The following is a 21,276-nucleotide window of genomic DNA, read 5'->3' as shown; positions in this document are numbered from 1 at the left end:
TTCTATCCTGGACTGAAACTGATACTCAATCTTATATTTTCAGATTACACATAGTCCACGTACTAACGCAAGTGGCGACCGTGTTCTTCCTATGGAGATTTTTATTTTCACGCTCGAACGCACTACGCAGCATCTGGCGGCGTGTTCTCGAGCTGTTAACGCGGGCAGCCCGGCTCCTGGCCATCGCCTGATGGCGCTACACCAACACCTTGTTGACGCCCCTTCGTTCCAAGCTTAAAAACACGCCACGATAAAAAAAAAACTTGACGTTCGACATTTTGACATTTGTTTGACGTTTGTTTGACATTTGTTTCAATATGGCGGTCGCCGCCTATAACATTGACACCAATAGATTGTTAAGTACACAGGCAAAATAATTTAGGTAATATATTTTTCTCTTTAAATAAGCTTTTACGGGGCTGTTATATTCGCTTCGGGATTGATACTGTGTTATTGGGGATCGTTGAACTCCTTATAAATGCTAGTATTAGTGTTAATAACCGCTTTGTTTGCGTTGGTGGAAGACGGTAGTCGGTACGACGGATAGTTATGTTGCGTCCCTTGTATATTCTTGAGATTGTTGACCATATAGTTGCAGTAACTCTCGATGACACAGTATAGTCCACATACCTACTTCCCAAGCGCTAGGCTGTTAGTTACGAATCGTTATAAGTAATAGTGATTCCAATAATTTTGTACCTTTAACAGCTCAATATCTAAAGAGTTCAAAATCTGTTATTGCATAGTTTTAAATACAATAGCGAACATATATTAAATGTACGAGTAAACAAACAATTATTTGTGCAATGTGATGCTAAAGTATGTCAGTTATAGTGCCAATATGTATTGAGTCTTCTATGTTTTGATGGCGTTCATATAATGCTATATCTTGCTTTAAAAGGTTGATCTTTATCAGTCTACTGTCATTCATTAATTCATGGTACATTGTTAATTGAGAGACATGAATGTGTTCGAAGACCAATTCGAAAGCACAAATAACTGACGCAAAAAAAACATTGTTCTTTAAGAAATTCAAGGCGTTTGCCCAAATTTTTACTTTCGATGCATTTTTCTTGCTGAAAGCTGCTAGTTTGTTTATTACTTTCGGCGTTAAATATATTTTTGAAAACGCAATTAGAATTTCTGAAGCTCAATAATAGAAATTTATGAACTAGTCGAATATTTTATTCGGAAGGACAACTCTTTGTTTGTTATCGCATCGTCAAAGCAGTTTTCACGTGCCTGCTATATTAAACACTGAATACACGTTACATAGAGTTGTTCTTTATGAATACTTTATGAGCACCCATGTAAAATAAAACATCCCAAAAAAAGTTGTTAAACAAACGATTATTAGCGAAATTATATATGAAATAATGTTGCATCTGCTGGTAGATTATTGTGTGAGATTTAGACCCCTTTTTGATCCTATTTAGATATGAAGGGTAGCTATCAAAGTTTCTTTGGCGATTCGAGAAATTCATCTTCAGACAATTCAGTTGTAAACTTGTTCTGAGTCTGTTGTTCATTGAAATTATAAAGCCAAGTTTCACGACTAATTAATAAGTTTTGGATTATGGTGGATAAAAGAAAAAAAAAACTGTCGAAATTTCAATGGATTAGCTAATCGGAACTTATTTAAAAGTAGTGAAAATAAAGTTTAACATCTAAAATTTTCAACAGATAGAAAAACGTTTGATGCTGAATTTGAATCTGTTATTGGACTTACCATCGAAGAGAGAATAGCTCGTGATCGCTTTAATATAGTAGAGTTTCTTACGATTGTAGAACATCACATCAGTAATCTATTAGAAGATGTGACTATAATAATAATGTTTATTAAAAGATCGCGTGGTTTGATAGCGGCTAGGAGCGTAGAGTTTGATTCGTGGTAATGTAAGGATATGTAGAAACATACAAACCATTGCGGTGTCACTCTCCTGTGATTTTAATGGTTTACCGCTTTACCGAAGCTATATGAAGCAGTTTTTCCATTCCCCATTACGACAATGTTCGATAACGTTGTCTTATCCGAGATTTTTTTGTTGGTGAAAATTTGTGATTTTGGTGGAGCCGGTGTGCAGTGAGGACGATGAGTGATTGAACTTTCGCTTGATATAATTTGGCTCCAATTCCTTTATTTGGCTGTAAAGAAGCTCAATTTCATATACTTCCTTCACGTGCTGTTTTGAATGGCTTTACATGATGGTGTGTATCGACCACAGTGTCTATTTATACGTAACAAATTAAAACGTTTTTGCGAAGTTCCCATGTCATTGAATTATATGTAGAAATTTTACGTAATTACGTGGGAATTTGGGAATTAAATAGTGGGATTGTTAACGTCAAAGGCCTATAAACCATTATGAAATAGACAAAATACATTTATACATTTTCACTATTTCAATCTATAGATCTAGCATCGGGTTTCTATCAAGTCCCAATACTTTATTACTATTACTGTTTATCTAGTTATTAACATTCTAAAAGGCATAATAACACGTAACATTGTCGATAATGTGCTTAAAAATCTTTGATTATTTGTAGAACGATTGTAAAATAATATATTACACCGACACTGGGGTGTGACTATTATTTTGTATCTAGACGACGTTCTCATGTTGTCTTGTAAATTTATTTTACATTATGAACATGTTACTCGTTTGATTCGTAAACGATGTGACGTATTGCGGTTTTATAGTTCATTCAACAATATAAGAAGGAGTCAATATTAATGTGAAATGAAACACTAGCGAAAATTCTAGTAACTTTTATAATTTCCATTCTGGAATCGATAGTTCTGAAATGGAAAGTTTTTTCACGGGTAGCAACTAGAGCAGTCGGCTAGTCGTATTTATTATAATAAATAAATAAAAAACATGACATGGGTCCTTCTAAGCTTAGTTAAAACGCAAGCAACATTTTTTAAAAATAAAATTTAAAAAATTCGTTCCAAAATGACGCTTCCTTAGTGATAATTAAACGTAGGTATTTATTGATTTTTTATATAATAAATTGTTTTTCAGTTCGTTGTATCTATGCTAGGATACCTTTAGAGGACAGGTCTTTTGGATTTTGCCCCTTTCCAATGCGTACTTATAAACTTGACTGTCCGACGGCCAAATGTCCGAGCGCCATTGACGGAAGCGAAACTCGCAGATTGTGAGCCGCTTAAACTGACGTTAGCATTCGGCCGTTTGTCTACAAACAAACGCAAATACTGTCTTCTTAGTCCCACAATAATCGGTGTAAGCTGTACTTGTTAAGTAATGCCTAAGTTTATACGACATGTTATTTAAGTGTTAGCATTTTTATTGTATAAGTCTAACGCAAGACACTTTGGCTCTCACGATTTTTTCCACACGTCACAGTGATTGTTAGTAACGCGGTGCGCATGCGCAAAGTTGACGTTTACAATCGTTTATTAAGACTAATCGATAATTTTTAACTGTTGTTATCCTCCGCTAGCTTAATTAGAAGAATATCTAATATATCAACATTTTTGCTACGACGTTTAACGATGTCGCTTTAGTATTGTTATTTGCTTCCTTTCAAATAGTTCTTCCTGCAGTCTTCTGTTACATCTAAGTGATTAGCTCCAATATTATAGTTTTATAACCTAAAATGTCAACTTTGCGTTCGCCATTCCAATTTCTTCTTCCAGTGTCGAAATAATTTAAGTTTTCTTAGTGTAAATTTGAAACTTATCGATTCCTAAAAGGGAAATGAATTGTTGGTGCGATCTATCCGAGTACCTCGATTTCTCGTTCGATTACAAATCCAGGTACTTGGACAGATGGAATCCAGTGCGTACGTAAATATTTATTTTTTGCCTGTAAGTATATTATATGTACATTTTGAAAAGGTAATACTTGAGTCACGTTTATTGTTTTCAAAAGCTTGTATACTTTTCTGTTTAGTATTTTTTGTATTTAATTAAGGTAAGGAGATATTGTTCGGCAAACTTTCCGGTGAAAATGTTCGTGCGGAGTCTGTTATAATTGTGTATATAGAATTTAGTTGTCCCAAAGTTAAATCCAAATATATACATGCGGGAACTATGTTTCATTTTTTCGCTGTATCTTAAATAATGTAGACATGTTTTGGAGTGGAGTAAGGTTTCGGCGGTTTTCGAACGAATAAAAAACAAAATGGCGGATGTTCGTGTAGTTAAAATATATAAAACATTAGTAAAAATTTTAATTATTAAAAATGTATTGAAAATTTCTTTGAAAATGTCATCGGTAGACTTTCTACCGTGTTAACGTAGTACCTGATAACTTTTATCGATTGCAACGAATTGGGATTGTTCCATAATATTCCAAAAACATTGTTAAATTAAGTGACAGTTGACGGGCGTCTTTTTCCCGCCGAATTTTGACAGTTCAGGATGGCGTCGTGTCGTTCGAAAACCGCATAATAATGCTTTAAATTTGTTTTGCTTAGACGCCAGCGGTTTATGGCTATGATAAATCCGTAAACATTGATGGGATGATTATAATACAGCGCCGGTTGAAATATGCTCAATGTTTGATAGTCTCCGTCTTAACTGGCTGGGCCATGCTTGTTTAATTAATATTCCATTATAATTTAACTAAAAAATACTTTAAATTTAATAAAAAAACAATATTAAATCATCTTTATAAATAACCTAAATTATTTTCTAAAACATAAACGAACAGTATTTGGTAAAAAATAAAATTACTCTTTTGAATCAACCTGTAACTTTCGGTCAGAGCGAGAGCGAGATACAAGCAAGTGCCCAGCTAGAAAGGGACGGCGATAGTCCGCAGGCAGCGAAACGTGTCTCGGTGATAGGTCGGTATATACATGGGGGGGTTTATTTATTATTCCATAATGTAATAAAACGAATGTAAAGTTTATTATGTTTCATTGGAAACACCTTTGAGAGTTCCTGTTCCAAGACTTGTATACCTTTATTCCTTTATTCCTTTACAAATAAGAATTTTATCTTTTCCTATTTTCATAAGTCCCTATTTTGAAGATACTTTTCAGATCACAGACTGGATCAGTAGACCTTCAAGTGCCAGTGACCTACTAGTGACAGCCTAAAATAACGTTGACAAAATGTATTTAGATAGGTACCACTAGGACTTGAACTGAAAAACACTAGAATCCAAGGGCGAAACGAGAAAGGCAAACGGCAGGTTTGTATGAAGAATTCGTACAGCTTATAAAATGTCATGTTTAGGTTTACTTTTTGTTTTAATTGGTAGCTAATATGATAGACAAGCTTATTTTAAAATTCTGATATTTTTAAAAGTTGGGAGGTAAAAGTTATGTCCATTTTTAGAAGCCCCGATAGTTCGCTAAATTGCTCAGATGCTGTCAAAACCACAATCCAAAGCAACAGCAAATTAGCGGATGCGTAGACGTCAGACGAAAAGTGACGTCTCATGAGATTTTCTTTTTCTTTAGTTGTCAACAAATATAAGCCAAAGACCAAAAATTATTATTTAAATAAACAAATACTTTCTTATTAATCCGGACTTCTAAAAATAATACTCCCAAATAAAAATAAGTGACTTAGTCCCCTTAATAAGTGGTACAAATTCTGTTACGAAACAACACAAATATTAAGCTGTACGAAATCTGCCGATCTCCTTTACAATCATACAAATAATTGTTTCGATTGTATTAGGTTGGGGAAAAGGTCTTTTCGCATTATAGTTTGTATACTTGTAATAAAATCTCTTTGGCTTCAAGAATCCCAAATGAGTACCTACACGGTTCATTAGGTTTCTTTCAGTGAGCTCGTGAGGAACCCAAATATCGAGCTTTTTTATGTAGAGAAAAGAGTTTATTACAAGTTTATTATTTTATTACTTTAATGCGAAAAGACTTTTTACTCGTCCTAATATATTGACCGAGTTACTTAGCTTGCTATGAAAGACCGTTTGTAAGACCTTGTAATACCAGATGCAGCACTCACCGTTAAATACTTTCATCGACATTGAAGAAAATTAATGACACGAAATTCTTTCAATTTTCATTTTATTACATTTACAACAATAAGAATTAATTACAAATATCTACGAATCTGATCAGCAAAGACAATATCAAAATGGATCCTGGAGTTTGTTGTGTAAGTACATAGACTTAGTTCAAAGAATTAACTGTTCCATACAAGATCAACTGTCTGTCTGTCACTCTTATACAAAGTGCTGAACAGTTTCAGATGAAATAAGACAGAGTAATACATTATATTTTAGTTAAGAGAAGAATTGGTTACATTCTAAGAAATGACATAAGATTAATTTTTAATTCGAAACGCAAGAAATCCATTTTTTTTAATTCGTCGCTGAACAGATTTTACACATCAAGAAATGGAAGAACGGACATCAAATACAAGCAGCTACTTTTAAATCTAACAACGGCGATAAACAATTAAACTAGAAACATTATGAAACAAGTATGTACATGTATAAATAACTAGTTCCCAGAGTACGCAAAAGCTTAGGCAGACGGTTGTCCAAACGATATAGCCAAAGTACAGTGAAAAGATCACTTAGTCCACACGTATATCACATTGCTGCTTTAACATAACGTGTTAATTACTATAATCTAAGGGAGAAACCAATGTACAGCATAGTGGCTTTCAAATAGTTGTCGTTCTGAAAATTGAGCTCAGTTCTTCTAAGCCGGGTGGAACAAATAAGGATTTTTTACATACTTGTTCAAAATGTTATAGTGCATATGATACATCATTTCAAAGAATAAGAACTTTAGAAGTTTTTAAGAAAGTAAAAGAACTCTCGCAATAGGGAGACAGTGCCCATAAAACTCTGGGAATCGGATCTACAATAATTATTATAATGAATTAAATACAAACACTAGTAAAGATTATCTAAGATATAATTTCAATCTGTCATGGCGCCCCCGACAGCCGCCTCTTCTTTCTTGACGCCCAGTTTGATGTGCGTCGCGGTCCCAGGTTCAATTACTTTGTTGTCGTATGAGTATTCTATGTACCTGTGGATAGAAAACAAATTAAAGCTATTACTCTCCTACTGCTGGACAAAGGTCTCTTCCAGGAATGAGGAGAGATACTATTTAATTTCTCTGTGAAGGTTTAGCTAGCATATAAAGAATATTAATATTATATAGATACGTTCACTCTTAATTAAAAATTAAAACGTTCTAAGCTTTACTTTTGAGGAATGTCAGTTAATTCTCAGTTAATGAAGATTATAATTATTTTTTACGAAAATAATCATTGACGATTCCTTTAGCCCGCGTTCCCGAAAAAAAATACCTGGAGTAGAAAGTTCTGTGTTAATCCAGATTATAAACAACCGGTGCACAGAATATTTATCAAAAATCAAAATTAAATCATTCAATTCAATATTTACATAGCTTGACCTATGTGAACTATTTACTGACACTTATGATAGTCAAAAAAAACAGCAACGCTATTGAATAGATAAACTGCCGCTAAATGTACTAAGAAACCGGGGGTAAGTGAATTTACCACCAGTTCGAAAGCGGTTCTACCAGTCTTCTTCTTCTTCTGTCGTGTCGTGACTCACCATGGTATTACCTACACAATTGTTGACCAGAACCTGGCAACCTCAGCTGCTTTATCCGTCGCCAAGCTAAGGTCCTCAATTGTGCAGGTTGTGGGACAGAGAGGGCATTGGAGCACATGTGCCATGGTTTGTGATGGGGCACCTCAAACACAGCCACCTTGATTGGTTAAACCCCACTTGCGCATACGGGCGCATACGGGCGCATACGGGCGCCTGAGCATTGTCATTGAAAAGAATTGACAAGAAAAATCTAAATTCGATCAGAAGTTTGACTTACTTCTCCAGCGGTGGACAGAGGAAGTGCCTCAGGTTCCTGGGCATGATGACGTAGGCTTGAACCTTGCTGACGTTCAGCGCGTAGTCCTCAAAGTCCGCTATGATGTCCGGTTCTACTGGAGGTCCTATCCCGGGCACTGCGTATACCACGGTGATCTGTGAAAGACAATTACACAATAGAAATTTATTATCCACTGGAGGCCGCCCGCAACTTCGTCCGCGTGGAAACCCTTCCCGTGTAAATCCCGATCCCTCGGAACCTCTAGCCTATGTGTTGTTCTGGGTCTTCAGCTACCTACATAGCAAATTTCATCGTAATTTGATCAGTAGTATTTGCGTGAAAGAGTAACAAACATTCATACATACGTACATTCTCACAAACTTTCGCATTTATAATTTTAGTTGGATTGTCGGCTCCTAAATGCTTGTGTCGATTTGTATGATATTTTATATAGGTTTTTGGATGGTTTGAAAACACAATTAGATCTGTTGATGCTGCTATCAGTATGTCATTAATTTGTTGTGATGGACATGACATTTTGGGCAAGACGTGGAATAGTTGATAATGATAATAAACGTATTTTGAACCTCAATAACATCAAAAGTTGTAACAACGTTCTTTTTTAGCGTCAATATTAAAAACATGATATACCTATATGATTATATGATAAAAGTTCACAACACTTGCAGCAAGATACATTTATTTTTCATTTATTTATTTTTCACGTAGAGGCATACAGACCGCCTGCCTCTACGTTTAACACGTTTTTTCATGAATAAAAATGGCAGTGATTCTATGAATATATAAAATTGAGATCATAGATTTCCATGCCTCTATAATCACGTAATTTTGTGATATCTCACCAGATTGCTACTTAAGACTACTGGACTAGTCTATCAGTCATTTAAAAGTCAACTGTCAAAAATGTATCTTCAGATGCCGTACAGCATGAGATGGAACATCATACCTCTGGTAAAGGCTGCTCCTCTTCCTCAACCTCCTCAACTTCAGGCACGATGATGTCCATGTTCTCATCCAGGAAGGTCTCCAGGATATCTCGCACCATTGCTACTTCCTCTGGCTTTGCCTGGCCACATTCAAAACCTTTATAGTGTATGCAGTTACAAAAGTCGAAATATTGGATATAAACTTAAATAATAAACATTCTACAACCCTTTTGCGTGACATTACAAAATCAACTAAGTTATATTTACCGAACTATAAAAAATACACTTTTATTACAAGTAAAAACTTTTTTCCCTCCCAAAAAGTCTCCGCTCTGGCTAATCCCCATGAATTTTGTTATTACGATTGGGTCAGTTTGGTGTCAGTGAGTAGATATTAAGGTATTATTTATTCTGATATTGTAACATTTTGGCCAATAAATAAAAAAAATGTGCTTTTCTCACGTAAATATTGGGTAATTCATCCTAGGTAGAATTCAGACAAACACGCTTTCGTTTACCAAATTCTTATATTTTTAGTGGTTAAAACTGACAAAAGATGCTCAAACTGCTACAGATATTTACCTTCTTCTTCTTCAAGTCAGGATCGGGCAGTATTCCGATCTGCTCATCAATATAATCCATGATCTCCTTCTCAATATGCTGGACTATGAACTCACCACTCGTGGTGGACATTTGACGACCGGCCACCATGCCTGGGAAGAAATTACTGATAAAGTTTATGATACAACAATGAAAACAGAGAATCTGTTACAAAATTCGCGTTTTAAAGATTTTTCGCTTCAGAAATTAGATTAGATGTTTAAGGATTTTTTTGTAATTAACAAAATTGTATACAAAATCCATACGCAAGTGTCTCAGTATCGTGACCAGTCTAAGTTTAATGACCCTAAAATTATGTTGAATTAATGGGACTTAAAATGATACTTTATTGAAAGTTGTCTTCAGAATTTAGGACGTCATGACACTACCGATGATTTCAGAGTTAATTTTATGAAAATCCAAGTACTGCAAAGTAGGGTTGTAACGGAACTTTGATCTGCATTAGTGTAACTGCGCCTTTTCCCCAATAACTTACGTTTCTGGGTTCGAATAACTTAACACGAGTTAATGAGGAATGTGCAAAAGTGTGCATATGTAAGGACACACGATAAAGCTAAACGAAAAAGCTAATTTTCACAGATTTGAAAAATAATGTGGGTGTTAACAGGCTCTCTAAAAGGCGCTCTATATTTATACAGATCTTTAAAATAACTCTTTAAGTCCCGGTTTCTGAGTACATTTAGCGGTAGTTTATATATTCAATAGCGCCTTTTTGTATGACTTTTGACACTGTTGAATAGATAAACTACCGCTAAATGTACCTCAGAAACCGGGCGTAAGTGAAGGAAGAAGTAAATCTAACCAAGATCATAGTTAGCAGAATTGAACTTTTTCACAAGTGCCGCTATGTCTTCGAAGGTTTCCTGCAAGTCTTGTACTCGCTCCTCTCTGATTCTATACATCTGGGATATGAGATAGATGAGTAAATGTTTATTAAAAGCAAATCTATTATTGTGCTAAGTACTAAAACTAATTTACAAAGTCTTTATGATATTTTACGTCAAAAGGGGCATTGTCTTTTGTCCTTTAACAGGGAGAGATTTAAAGATCAGATTTGGGACGACTATTACTACATACAGTTCTACGATTACTCTAACAATTTCAGAGGTATAGATAAATGCGTTGCGTTCTCAGGGGCTATGAATGACTATGTGCCTCTCCGTTTATATACTTCATCAAAATAAATATCCCTAATTATGTACCTTTCGTACCAACTTTTGTGAGATTTTGACACATGTTTATTACAACATGACGCGTTCGTCATTCAAATGGAACTCTACAAGGCGCAAGTAAACCAAAGCTTTTAAATTCAACTACTATCGACTTATATCTGGTAAATATAGAAATACCTATTACGGCCTTTTAAATTACTACAGCATACTATTATTACAACCACTACCGCATCATACGCTGTGCTGAAAACAAGCTTCTCATTAACTACTTATTTTCTAAAGTTACACTTAACGTCTACCCAAGAACTACCCGTAACACACTACATGTTCCCTCAAAACGTCATGCTTATAAACACATATTCGGTTCGGCAATATTTACCAACCAAGAAACCGACTCGACTCAATTGTTCGGGTTGTCCCATCCGTTTTACCTACATATTAAGTTTTCCTAATAGCTAGGCGGATAAATGGCAAAACCGAAATTGTGTGTAGCAAGCTCCACTTTTTTCTTTTACAATATCACCACTATCTACAAAACCAATAATTTTTACTTCCGCAACGAATAAGGCAATTTTCTCAGCCTGTGTCATTTCAGCTGGTGTCTCCGGCTTGGCTGGTTTGAACTCTGCATCCTCACCGGCTTCATCTTCCTCGACAAATTCAGGGATTTCAGGCTCTCCTGAATATGGGATATGGGATAAGGATAGGGGTTTGGATAGGATAGGATTACTATAATACTAATACGACTAGTGATCTAGACTAGGTAACATTTTAAATCAAGGCTGGTCGTTTGTTGAAAAAATGGTTCTTTTTCTAACGTGACTCTAAGATACAAGCCTCAAAATACTCTGAAGGAAGCAGTTAATTAATAAGACTAAAGTAATCTACAATTAATATTTTCTAGAAAAGATAATTAAGCACTCTTTAAAAAAAAGATAATATGTTTTTTTTTTAAATGTCTATAATCATTACAAGAACTACTTAAATAAGACTAACATTTCTAGTTATTATCATAACTATTATTCTAGCATTTCACTTGAATGTTGGTCTATATTTTTTATAATTACTGCCATATCTACACTACTGACGAAATAACAAACATTTTATTCTAATCATTAGTCACATGTGCTACTTTAAGCCTAGTACTGTACATAATTTTACTGAATCGCGGATATTAAGCATATCTTGAGCGTGGCGCTTACCAAACGTGCAGACCATAAGCGAAATCACAAACACAGCTTAAACTCGATGTTTACTCAAATCATTAGCCACCTTTACACACACACTGTATCGCACGTTCTTAGGAGCGTACAGGATTAAGTGCGGGAAAGCAGCGCGCTCTTCGAGAGCGATTTTCTTCGCGGACTTGACAAATGAGCGCGGCGCGTGGTCTTTCCTTTCCCCTTACACGCGCGCTCTTTCACGTGCGATTGTTGTTTCATGCGCGATAGAGTGTCTGTGTGAAGGTGGCTATTGTCAAAAGCATTTTCTAAGTGATAATGAATATTTACAAATGATAATGTAATAACCGTATATCTCATATTCCACGGGATTCTCGTCTTCATCGTACACTAATATGTCCACGCGATTGTCTTTCTTGCCGTCCTTGTCTTTCTCACCATCTTTACCTTCTAAGAAAGCGAAATTATTCATTTAATTACTTCCATTCTATCGTATGGTTAGTGGTCAACCTAGTGTCAAAGTTGTTGAAGCCGTCAAGCCTTTAATGTGGCTTAACGACTGTTATCTTAATTGACGACAAGCGGGACCGACTTTTTACGTGCCCTCCGAAGCACGGAGACGCACAGTTCCAATATACATATATATATATATATGTATATGGTCAACCATCTATGGAATAACCATATATTTGAACTGTATGGTCAACCATCTATGGAATGTCCGCGCCAACGGTTGCTTAACCCACAGGTCGCTTACCGAACGGTTAGCGCAACTGGCTATGAGGGCTAAAGTTGACTGAGTTAACGAAAAATTATTAGACTTGTACTCGTATAAAAATCATTTCAAATGTTCAGGCTATGTAACTTTATTCGTACTTAAATAATGTTGAAACTGTAATTATTACAGACTGAAACATTTTAATAGACACTCATTTGATACCAGCGAAACTGTGACGTCACTACACCGTATTGCTATACTAATAATATGTATTTTTGACATTTCATAAAGAGTAGAGTGATTTGACTGGTACCCAATTTTAAATAGTGAAGAGTAACCCCCGGTTTCTGAGTACATTTAGCGGTCGTTTATATGAGTTTAAACGCTATTGAATAGATAAACTACCGCTTAATGTACCTCAGAAACCGGGGATAAGTGAGGGTAGTTGTATAAACTCGTGCTTCAAGGAGACGACGTTTAGCAGCCACATCAGTCAGCCCAGTGACCACGGTCGATGCGGTTCTATCGAAACGTCTGGCAGTAAATAAGGTAATGTAACCTTTAAATTATTTATTTACCTTTTCGTAAAGATACTGGTATAGGCATTTTTTTTCTTTAACTTAAATGCAACTATTCTTTATTTTTTATTGAATTTGGCTAATAAGTGTTAGATATTTCATAATAATTACGTTTTAAAAGTTCTAAGACTAAATCATTGATTGCTCACTAAGTTTTGTGTGAGTACAACAATTATGTATAAAGGAGGTCTTAAAACGTGACATCTTAGTAGCCTTTTACAGGCATTACCGTAGGGTATAATGGGTCAACAGAATATTAACAAAATTTGTTATAGTAAAAGATTCATCGAAAATGCTAGTTCTGTGTAATTTTTTTCCCATATAGTGTTGCAGTTAAATTTATTATGAACTGAAAAGGCTGTGGGTAAAGATTTGATGCCAACGAATGTATGGCATAGTGACTTCGCTATGTCGTATTTTCTATACAAAATGTGTTTTTGACGTTTAACAAAGATTAGCTGATTTGATTATTCATAAACGACTAACCCCCGGTTTCTGAGTACATTTAGCGGTAGTTTATCTATTCAATAACGTTTTTTCATATGAGTTTAAGCGCTATTGAATAGATAAACTACCGCTAAATGTACCTCAGAAAACGAGCGTAAGTTATAAGTGACCCTCACCTATGTTTCGATAGTTTTATGATAAGAAACAATCAGATATTTACGGGAAATTTAACCCCACACATGAAATCGTGAAAGTGTTTTACATAACACTGTTACTTGCCTTAGGTGCAACGCAGACGACAGACTATCCTTGACGCACTTTTTAGTCTGTGAAAATAGAACTTATGCAATTATATGTAGTATAACGCGCCGGACTTTTTGCGCGTGTGTGCGTTACTGCATATAATGGCATAAGTTCTATTTTCACAAACTAAAAAGTGCGTCACGGATAGTCTGTCGTCTGCGCTGCACCTTAATCAGACAATGAAAGTGCGCACAAAACATGTAACATTTTGATAAAATCGTTCTCTCTATAGGTGTAAAGTGCACTATGAAGTATTTTTGCTGAAATCTAAAGAACAAGAGAGATTATAGAAGGAATAATTGTATTTACAAAGTGCGAGAGTTGTAAAATATAGTGTAAGTTACCTGGTTTCCCCGGTTTAGTGCCTTCCGCGTCCTGGGCTACGTGTTGCGAACTGAGTTGTTTCAGCTTTTTCTATAAAGATAGAATACAATCATTAAACTATTACAGGCTGACCCGGCTAACGTTGTTTTGCCATATAAATAAAAAAAAAAGTGTCACTTTGGGGTAAGAAAAATAGATGTTGGCCGATTCTCATACTTACTCAATATGCTCACAAAATTTCATGAGAATCGGTCAAGTCGTTTCGGAGGAGTACGGTCACTAATATTGTGACATTTTACATATAAGATAAATTGTTCTAAGATACCAAGAGGCGCTTACGGATCGTTCTTCAAAATGTATTTACTACCAGGTTTCTGTTACTTCGAAAACAGGCAAACCTGAACTACACACACACATACATACAGGGGTACACAGAAACTGTAGGTACTGATTCTCATAGTTGGGAGGTTTTTAGTGCTCTTGAAAACTGCACAAGACTTTAGTTAGCTTCGCTTTCTTTGCCTTCGCAATTATAATATGAGGTATCATTTAAAATAGAAAAGAATTAACCGAGAAATTAAAATAACCTTAAAGGTATTCTGATAAAATAACATGGTCTATGACATCATACAATAACTACAAATAAACTGACAATTTCAACTAACTTCCACTTCTTCACTTGGCAATGGTCTACCTGAAATCGAAATAGTTAAAATGTTTTCATTACTGATTTAGATAGTTAACTAAACAGTTATAGTAACTTGCAAATTAAATCTGAAATGATAGTTGTAATGAAAGGACTTTGGTTCATTAAGTGTCTAGATTTTTAACAAAAGGTAAAGTTATATCGCTTGAGTGACAGTCAGAGACAAGATATATAAATTATTTAATAGTTAAACAGTTTGAATTGAAGTTATTAATTGAAAAAAGGTTAGTAAATCTTACATGTCAAATATTACTTAACTTCGAATACGAATTACGTTAAACATGTACAGACGCTAGCAACGTACCTAGGTCTTCGACCTATGTCTGCATCTACCCTGCCCTATACAATCTGTACCATGCTATTTTGGGCTTACCTACGTTTGCTTAGATCCTCTTACTTTCCTTGGAAACTATCCTAGATAAGGAAAACCTGTTCCCTCTCTCCCTCTAAAGCCCAACAGTTTTTTAAGTAGAACCTTTCCTATCCCTCATATAATTCTCCCTCTCGATCTGCTGCTCCCTCTCAACGGAGGGCGACCTCTGGATCCTGCCAATGATGGGCTTGGTCATCTTGGTGCTGATCCTCGTACTGGTGGACACGTGGTCATCTATCAGAGATAGACGCTGCACGTGGACCGTGTCTTCAATGGACTCTTCGGAAGATATGGCTGTCTGGAGAGGAAGGGAAAAGGATGGGGAATAAGGGTAAAGTTGAAGAGTGTTTCGTTTTTTTTTTTAATGGTTTCTACTGTAACAAGGTTTGTGGTGGAATTTCAAAAATACCTGCACCTTTGGCTCAGTGGTTTAAGCGGTCACCTCGCTGCAATAACCGTAGCGCCGCGTGTGGTGAGTACGAATCCTAACCGGGACAAATCTTTGTGTGATGAGCACGAGTATTTGTACTGAGCCTGGTTGTGAATTATCTATATAAGTATGTATTTAGAAGTATATAAGTATGTTTATCAGTTATTTGGTTACCATCGAACCGTAATCAAATGACCGTGTTTGTGTGAGTTGTCTAATAATTAAATTTATTTCTTGTTGTCGTGTTTCGTTTTGGTTCGGAAAATAGATCGATCTAGGGTAAAGGAAAGACAGTTAAATTGTGGATAGGGTTTTGGTAGTAGGGAAGGAAAGCCTGTGTATGTTTTCAACCTCTATTGTTGTACAAAAAGTAGAGGCATTGTATAGTAAGTTATTAAGTTAGATAATCTCTCACCAAATCTTGTGCCTCTTCGTCTTTCGATTCCTCCGTGACTTCTTCCTCCGCTGGTTCTTCGGGCTCAGGTAGTTGTCCTGGAAAATTAACGAATAATTTTATATTTTTTATTCTAAAGTGGGATGATTATTGAGTTTTAAGGCCGTAACCTGGGAAAATACTAAACCGTATTTTAACAAGTAAAAACCTTTTGTCAGTTTTTGCGTCTGAATATAACAAGTTGATGTACAGAAGATGAAACATTCACGAGAGAAAAGAATGCATTAAGATTTAAAAGGGCGGGGTGCAAATTATCAATATAAAACCTCTCTTTTTTACTAGTAATTACTTGTTCAGTATAAAATTATTTACCTGTCTGGAGTCGCCCTCACTAAATCCCATAATGATCATAAAAACTAGGACATCTTTTAAACGAAATAATATTACCAAAAGATATTAATGCCTTACCTCTAAAACCGTTGTAATACTTGACATCCTTGGACGCATCGATCTTGGCGAGAAAGTTGTACATGACGAGGAAGTTGTCCAGGCTGATGGCGGCTGAACCACCGTCCGGCTCCTTCGTCAGAGACTCACAGAGCAAGATCATTGTGTGGGTCAGGCACTGGAAGGAAAAGTTTGATGATGACGAAGTGTGTAATAAAGGAGTGAAAATCTATCTATCTATCGTATGGTTAGTGGTCAACCTAGTGTCAAAGTTGATCCATCCGCCCTAAAACCTTTGACGTGGCTTAACGACTGTTATCTTAATTGACAACAACTGGGACCGACTTTTTACGTGCCCTCCGAAGCACGGAGACGCTCAATTCAAGTAACACTATGCGGTCACTCATGCATAAAATGACCGCGCCAACGATTGCTTGATCCAAAGATCGTTTACCGACCGGTGAGCGCAACTGGCTACGGGTGGAAATGAATTAGATGTAAATACTTACTGATAGATGAGACAAGTGCAGAATCGTAAAAATTGGCGTACTGTGGGGACGGCCTATCTTCAAAGTGGGTAGAAATGGGCTGAATAGATAGATAGATACTTACTTACTAAAGGAAAGCGTAGGAAAACGTCATAATGAAACCTTGCATGCCTTATTTATCACATCTATTAAGAGCATGCAAATTTCCAACCCGTCTGTACGTGACCAACGTAATCACTCAAGGTGTAACCCTTCCTTTATTTCAGGAGGAAACCCTTGCCCAGCAGCGCAACAGTGACGGGTTAAATAAAAATAGAATTCAAACCTGTGACATGTCGATCTTAACTTAATTATAACTTTAATTGTTTACCCGACGTTTCGATCAAATTACAGCAACCACGGTCGATGCAAACCTTTAATATTCAATCGAGTTTTACCCATTACATTATAATACATATTAATTATAAATATACCTATATTTCACAGATACCATCGTACCTTAGTAAGCAGTCCTCCGGCAACCGCTATGAAGTGCAAGAAGGGCACAGTATTAGCTCGTCGGTACACCTCACACAGGCACAGCACGCGCTGTAACTCGCAGGGGTCTAAGCAGAAGCCTCGCCACGCGTTCTTCACCAGCGGGATCGGGAGCTCCACTTGACTGGACAACTGGACAGAATATAGGTATGTTTTATTTTAGTTTCGTAAGGAAAAAACGCTCAAAATGCGCCTGCGGAGTCTGCGGACACTCATCTTTATCCCATCTTTGTCTTTCGAATCTTAACTACTTAGGTATAATAGATAAGGTATATTTTTTACAAGATCTTGCTTTATGAGAAAATAGACCTAAGTAAGATCTACCTAAAATAAATAAATGAATGAAAACCAAGATTTCGTGTTTAGGTCAAAACAATACTGCTTTTTACTTATTTTAGATGCTAAAGTTACTCGAAAATCTTTGTGACACAATTCCTGTAGATAACACAAAAGAAATATAAAAATAAATATATTTAATGAGAATGATAAACAGAATCCCCAATAAACGCCATCTAGCAGCAACTTTGAGAACTAATGAGTGCCTAGTAGTTAGTAAATAATATAAATAATAGTCATATAGTGGCTGGGCGATGTTAAATATAAGGGTCAGCGCAGACCAAGAGGAGCGCAGCGGAGAGGATCTTTGTAACGCACTTGAAAATCAACTTTAAATTAATTAAAATAAAGTGCATAATCGCTTGAACCTGTCAAAAAATCATCACACGTCATTTTTATTCTTCTTCAGTCAAAAGAGCAATTATAATCATGGCCCAGTCTACCGTCGTTGACGAATTTTTACGAAAACTGGCCTGTTTAAGGGTCAGCGCAGACCAAGAGGAGCGCAGCGGAGAGGATTTTTTTAACGCACTTGAAAATCAACTTTAAATTAATTAAAATAAAGTGCATAATTGCTTGAACCTGACAAAAAATGCTCGCGCGTCCTCGAGGATGCGCGGGTATCCCCGCGCATACTCGAGGACGCGCGAGCATCGTACGAAAAATTTCAATGTTGTTACTGAGTTTAAAGAGAGAGAACGTCATTTTTATTCTTCTTCAGTCAAAAGAGCAATTATAATCATGGCCCAGTCTACCATCGTTGACGAATTTTCACGAAGACTGGCCTGTTTAATGAAGAATGGTAACCTAGAAAGTTTTCCTCGCGCAGGCTCGAGTAGTCGCGAGCATGCTCGAGCATCCGCGAGCCGTAAAGAAAATGCTCGAGACCGCGCGAGGATTATTCCGGTCTGTCTGCGCTGGGCCTAAGGGTCAGCGCAGACCAAGAGGAGCGCAGCGGAGAGGATTTTTTTAACGCACTTGAAAATCAACTTTAAAATCATTGAAATAAAGTGCATAATTGCTTGAACCTGACAAAAAATGCTCGCGCGTCCTCGAGGATGCGCGGGGATACCCGCACATCCTCGAGGACACGCGAGCATCGTACGAAAAATTTCAATGTTGTTACTGAGTTTAAAGAGAGAGAACGTCATTTTTATTCTTCTTCAGTCAAAAGAGCAATTATAATCATGGCCCAGTCTACCATCGTTGACGAATTTTCACGAAAACTGGCCTGTTTAATGAAGAATGGTAACCTAGAAAGTTTTCCTCGCGCAGGCTCGAGCAGTCGCGAGCATGCTCGAGCATCCGCGAGCCGTAAAGAAAATGCTCGAGATCGCGCGAGGATTATTCCGGTCTGTCTGCGCTGGGCCTATAAGTAACCCCTGTAACATATTTTGTACCCATATTTGCAAAATAAAACATTATCTTATCTTATTTTATTTAGCAGCAGCTTACAGAACTTGAATTATAAAATTTGCTAATTTATATACTAGTAATGGCATCTATTAGAGATTCTGTGAACTATCATATCACACAAATTTAATGTCCTTAGAAGTTCAAAAAGTGACTACTAGATGTCACTACTCAAATGAACACTCTCAGCAGTTCACTAATTCCTCACTAGGTGTCACTACTAGTACCATGACACTCAATAGTTCTACAATTTGCTACGAGATGTCACTGCTATCACTATAAAACTTAATAGTTCTAGAAGTTGTCACTAGATGTCACTTACCCCGCTTTGTGTTAAAATCAATTAAAGAAGTAGAGAAGTTTTTTTAAGTTAATGAAAACCGCTTCTTACCTGTTGAGCTAGTACTTTCAGACAACCCCTAGTCAGACCCCCCTCGGTGCTGTAAATGGGGTATTCAAGCCTCAGTTTTACAGGTGGTGGTCGGTGCTCTGCCAGTGCTTTGAAGTACTCGAATGACCAGCGGAGAAGATCGTAGGGTTGGGTTTTGATAGCCGCTGAGAAACAGGTTAGTATTTTATACAATTAACATACAATTAAAACTTCACTAGAGATAACATAGGCTATACTTAGTTGTTAAAAAAGTAATGCTATTATTTATTGAGACGAAAAATCTGACTGAAACTATAAAACCGTTATAAGAAAGCTTGATTTAAATTAATTAACACTTTTTATTAAATGAAATACCGCAAATTTTCTAAAATTGTAGCCACTTTGCTATTAAACAGCAGTAATTTTTTTTGTGGAAACTCTGTATTCCTCGAAAGGCTTACCTTTGCAGTATCTCTTGAGTACATAGGGAAACTTGGGTGGTATGACGATCTGCTGGGAGCAGTACATCTGCTCCACGAGCTCCGGCATGGTTGATGCTGGTTATATCTGTAACCTGTTATATGACAAGCCTTTTAGTGTGGTTACGCTAAGTTGTGTATTATAAGCTCAGTCTAAAGGAGACTAAAATTAAGCTTACTGGAGGATATTTTACAGATAAGGATAAATTAAAAAAACATGTAGTGCATTTTTGAAATCATAGATGGCGCTACTCGTCTATAGTTGGATTAAAGCACCTACATACTATAAATGTTTAATTTTTGTTTTGTATTTTTAATAGGAGTTCTAGTGCGATAAAACTAAATAAATTAGAAATAATGGAATGAAAGACATAAAGCAATGTTGTAAGATTTCATGTATTTACGACGCCGAAAATCTCAAAAGGACTCAGTGAGACAGAACTCATTAGGCATTGAACTTAACGTCTAATTTCACCGCAGAGAACGAAATCTTTTCAGAATTCCCATATTATAACAACTTTTAGTCTACAGATATCCCTTAAATAGTAATTCTATTAGGTAAATATTCCAAGTTAAGCAAGGTTGCATTGCGATGCTCACCTTTACAGTTGAAACAAGTGACAAGTAGATACAAACATAACTTATCGCAATTCTTGATTATAAAATGTAATAAACCACTCACCTTTTTTTCTATTAAACACTGAAAACCTTATAATTTTGTGTAAAACATCGCACAACAATTGATTGACTTCAGTTTACGCATTCGCGTTGTCATAGCAACTGTCAGCGAGGTTTTTTCGAAACAATCTGTACTTATCAGTACATAAATGTATAATCTATGATCTGTACTTTAAACAATAAAGCCTTATTTGTACATACAAACATATATAAAATCTAGCGTTTTTCCCATGTGGGTAGGCAGAGACCAAAGAACGCCACTTGGTACGATCCTTACAAACTTCCCTTGCTTCATTGGCATTCATATATCTTGTCATACAGGGCCACCGCACGTTTGGCGCAGTGGTTAACGTGGTCACTTCACCATCACCATAGGGCTGCGTGCATTGGTTTGAATCCCACTCAGGACAAATATTTGTGTTCTAAAGTAGGTATACCATCATCGGCCTAGTCTTTCTTCCACCTACATATTGAAGTCGGCTGCCATTCATTCTATGTATCGCATTT

At 36.3% G+C, this 21,276-nt stretch overlaps 2 protein-coding genes across 6 annotated transcripts in view; one reads left to right on the top strand and one right to left on the bottom strand.

Moving 5' to 3' along the window:
• Positions 1–4,881, top strand: part of LOC142984745 (putative fatty acyl-CoA reductase CG5065) — a 74,860-nt gene extending 69,979 nt beyond the window's left edge. For both annotated transcript variants that reach the window (XM_076132503.1, XM_076132504.1), the window contains exon 13: positions 44–4,881. In XM_076132503.1, the coding sequence (XP_075988618.1) occupies positions 44–191 (148 nt within the window). In that variant the 3' untranslated portion in view covers positions 192–4,881. The remainder of the gene's footprint in view (positions 1–43) is intronic.
• Positions 4,882–6,004: 1,123 nt separating this feature from the next.
• On the bottom strand, positions 6,005–20,865 carry LOC142984809 (uncharacterized). 4 transcript variants are annotated; one of them, XM_076132639.1, is made up of 16 exons: positions 20,774–20,865; positions 20,074–20,186; positions 19,634–19,797; positions 17,455–17,625; positions 16,490–16,646; positions 16,043–16,119; positions 15,300–15,495; positions 14,784–14,812; positions 14,139–14,208; positions 12,097–12,198; positions 11,119–11,246; positions 10,198–10,297; positions 9,357–9,487; positions 8,795–8,914; positions 7,828–7,982; positions 6,005–6,993 (listed from the first exon to the last, which is right to left on the bottom strand). In XM_076132639.1, exons 2-16 carry the CDS (start codon positions 20,159–20,161, stop codon positions 6,882–6,884), a joined length of 1,800 nt encoding a protein of 599 aa, XP_075988754.1. In that variant the 5' UTR covers positions 20,162–20,186; positions 20,774–20,865; the 3' UTR covers positions 6,005–6,881. The 4 variants fall into 4 exon arrangements, with proteins under 4 accessions (XP_075988754.1, XP_075988756.1, XP_075988755.1 ...); XM_076132641.1 differs by lacking the exons at positions 10,198–10,297; positions 11,119–11,246; XM_076132640.1 differs by lacking the exons at positions 14,784–14,812; positions 15,300–15,495.
• Between the last annotated feature and the right edge of the window lie 411 nt (positions 20,866–21,276).

The sequence above is a fragment of the Anticarsia gemmatalis genome, chromosome 28 (genome assembly GCF_050436995.1).
Source record: "Anticarsia gemmatalis isolate Benzon Research Colony breed Stoneville strain chromosome 28, ilAntGemm2 primary, whole genome shotgun sequence".
NCBI classification, from domain to species: domain Eukaryota; kingdom Metazoa; phylum Arthropoda; class Insecta; order Lepidoptera; family Erebidae; genus Anticarsia; species Anticarsia gemmatalis.
The sequence above is the reverse complement of the archived record's forward strand: the minus strand, read 5'-3'. Positions and strand labels throughout refer to the sequence as shown.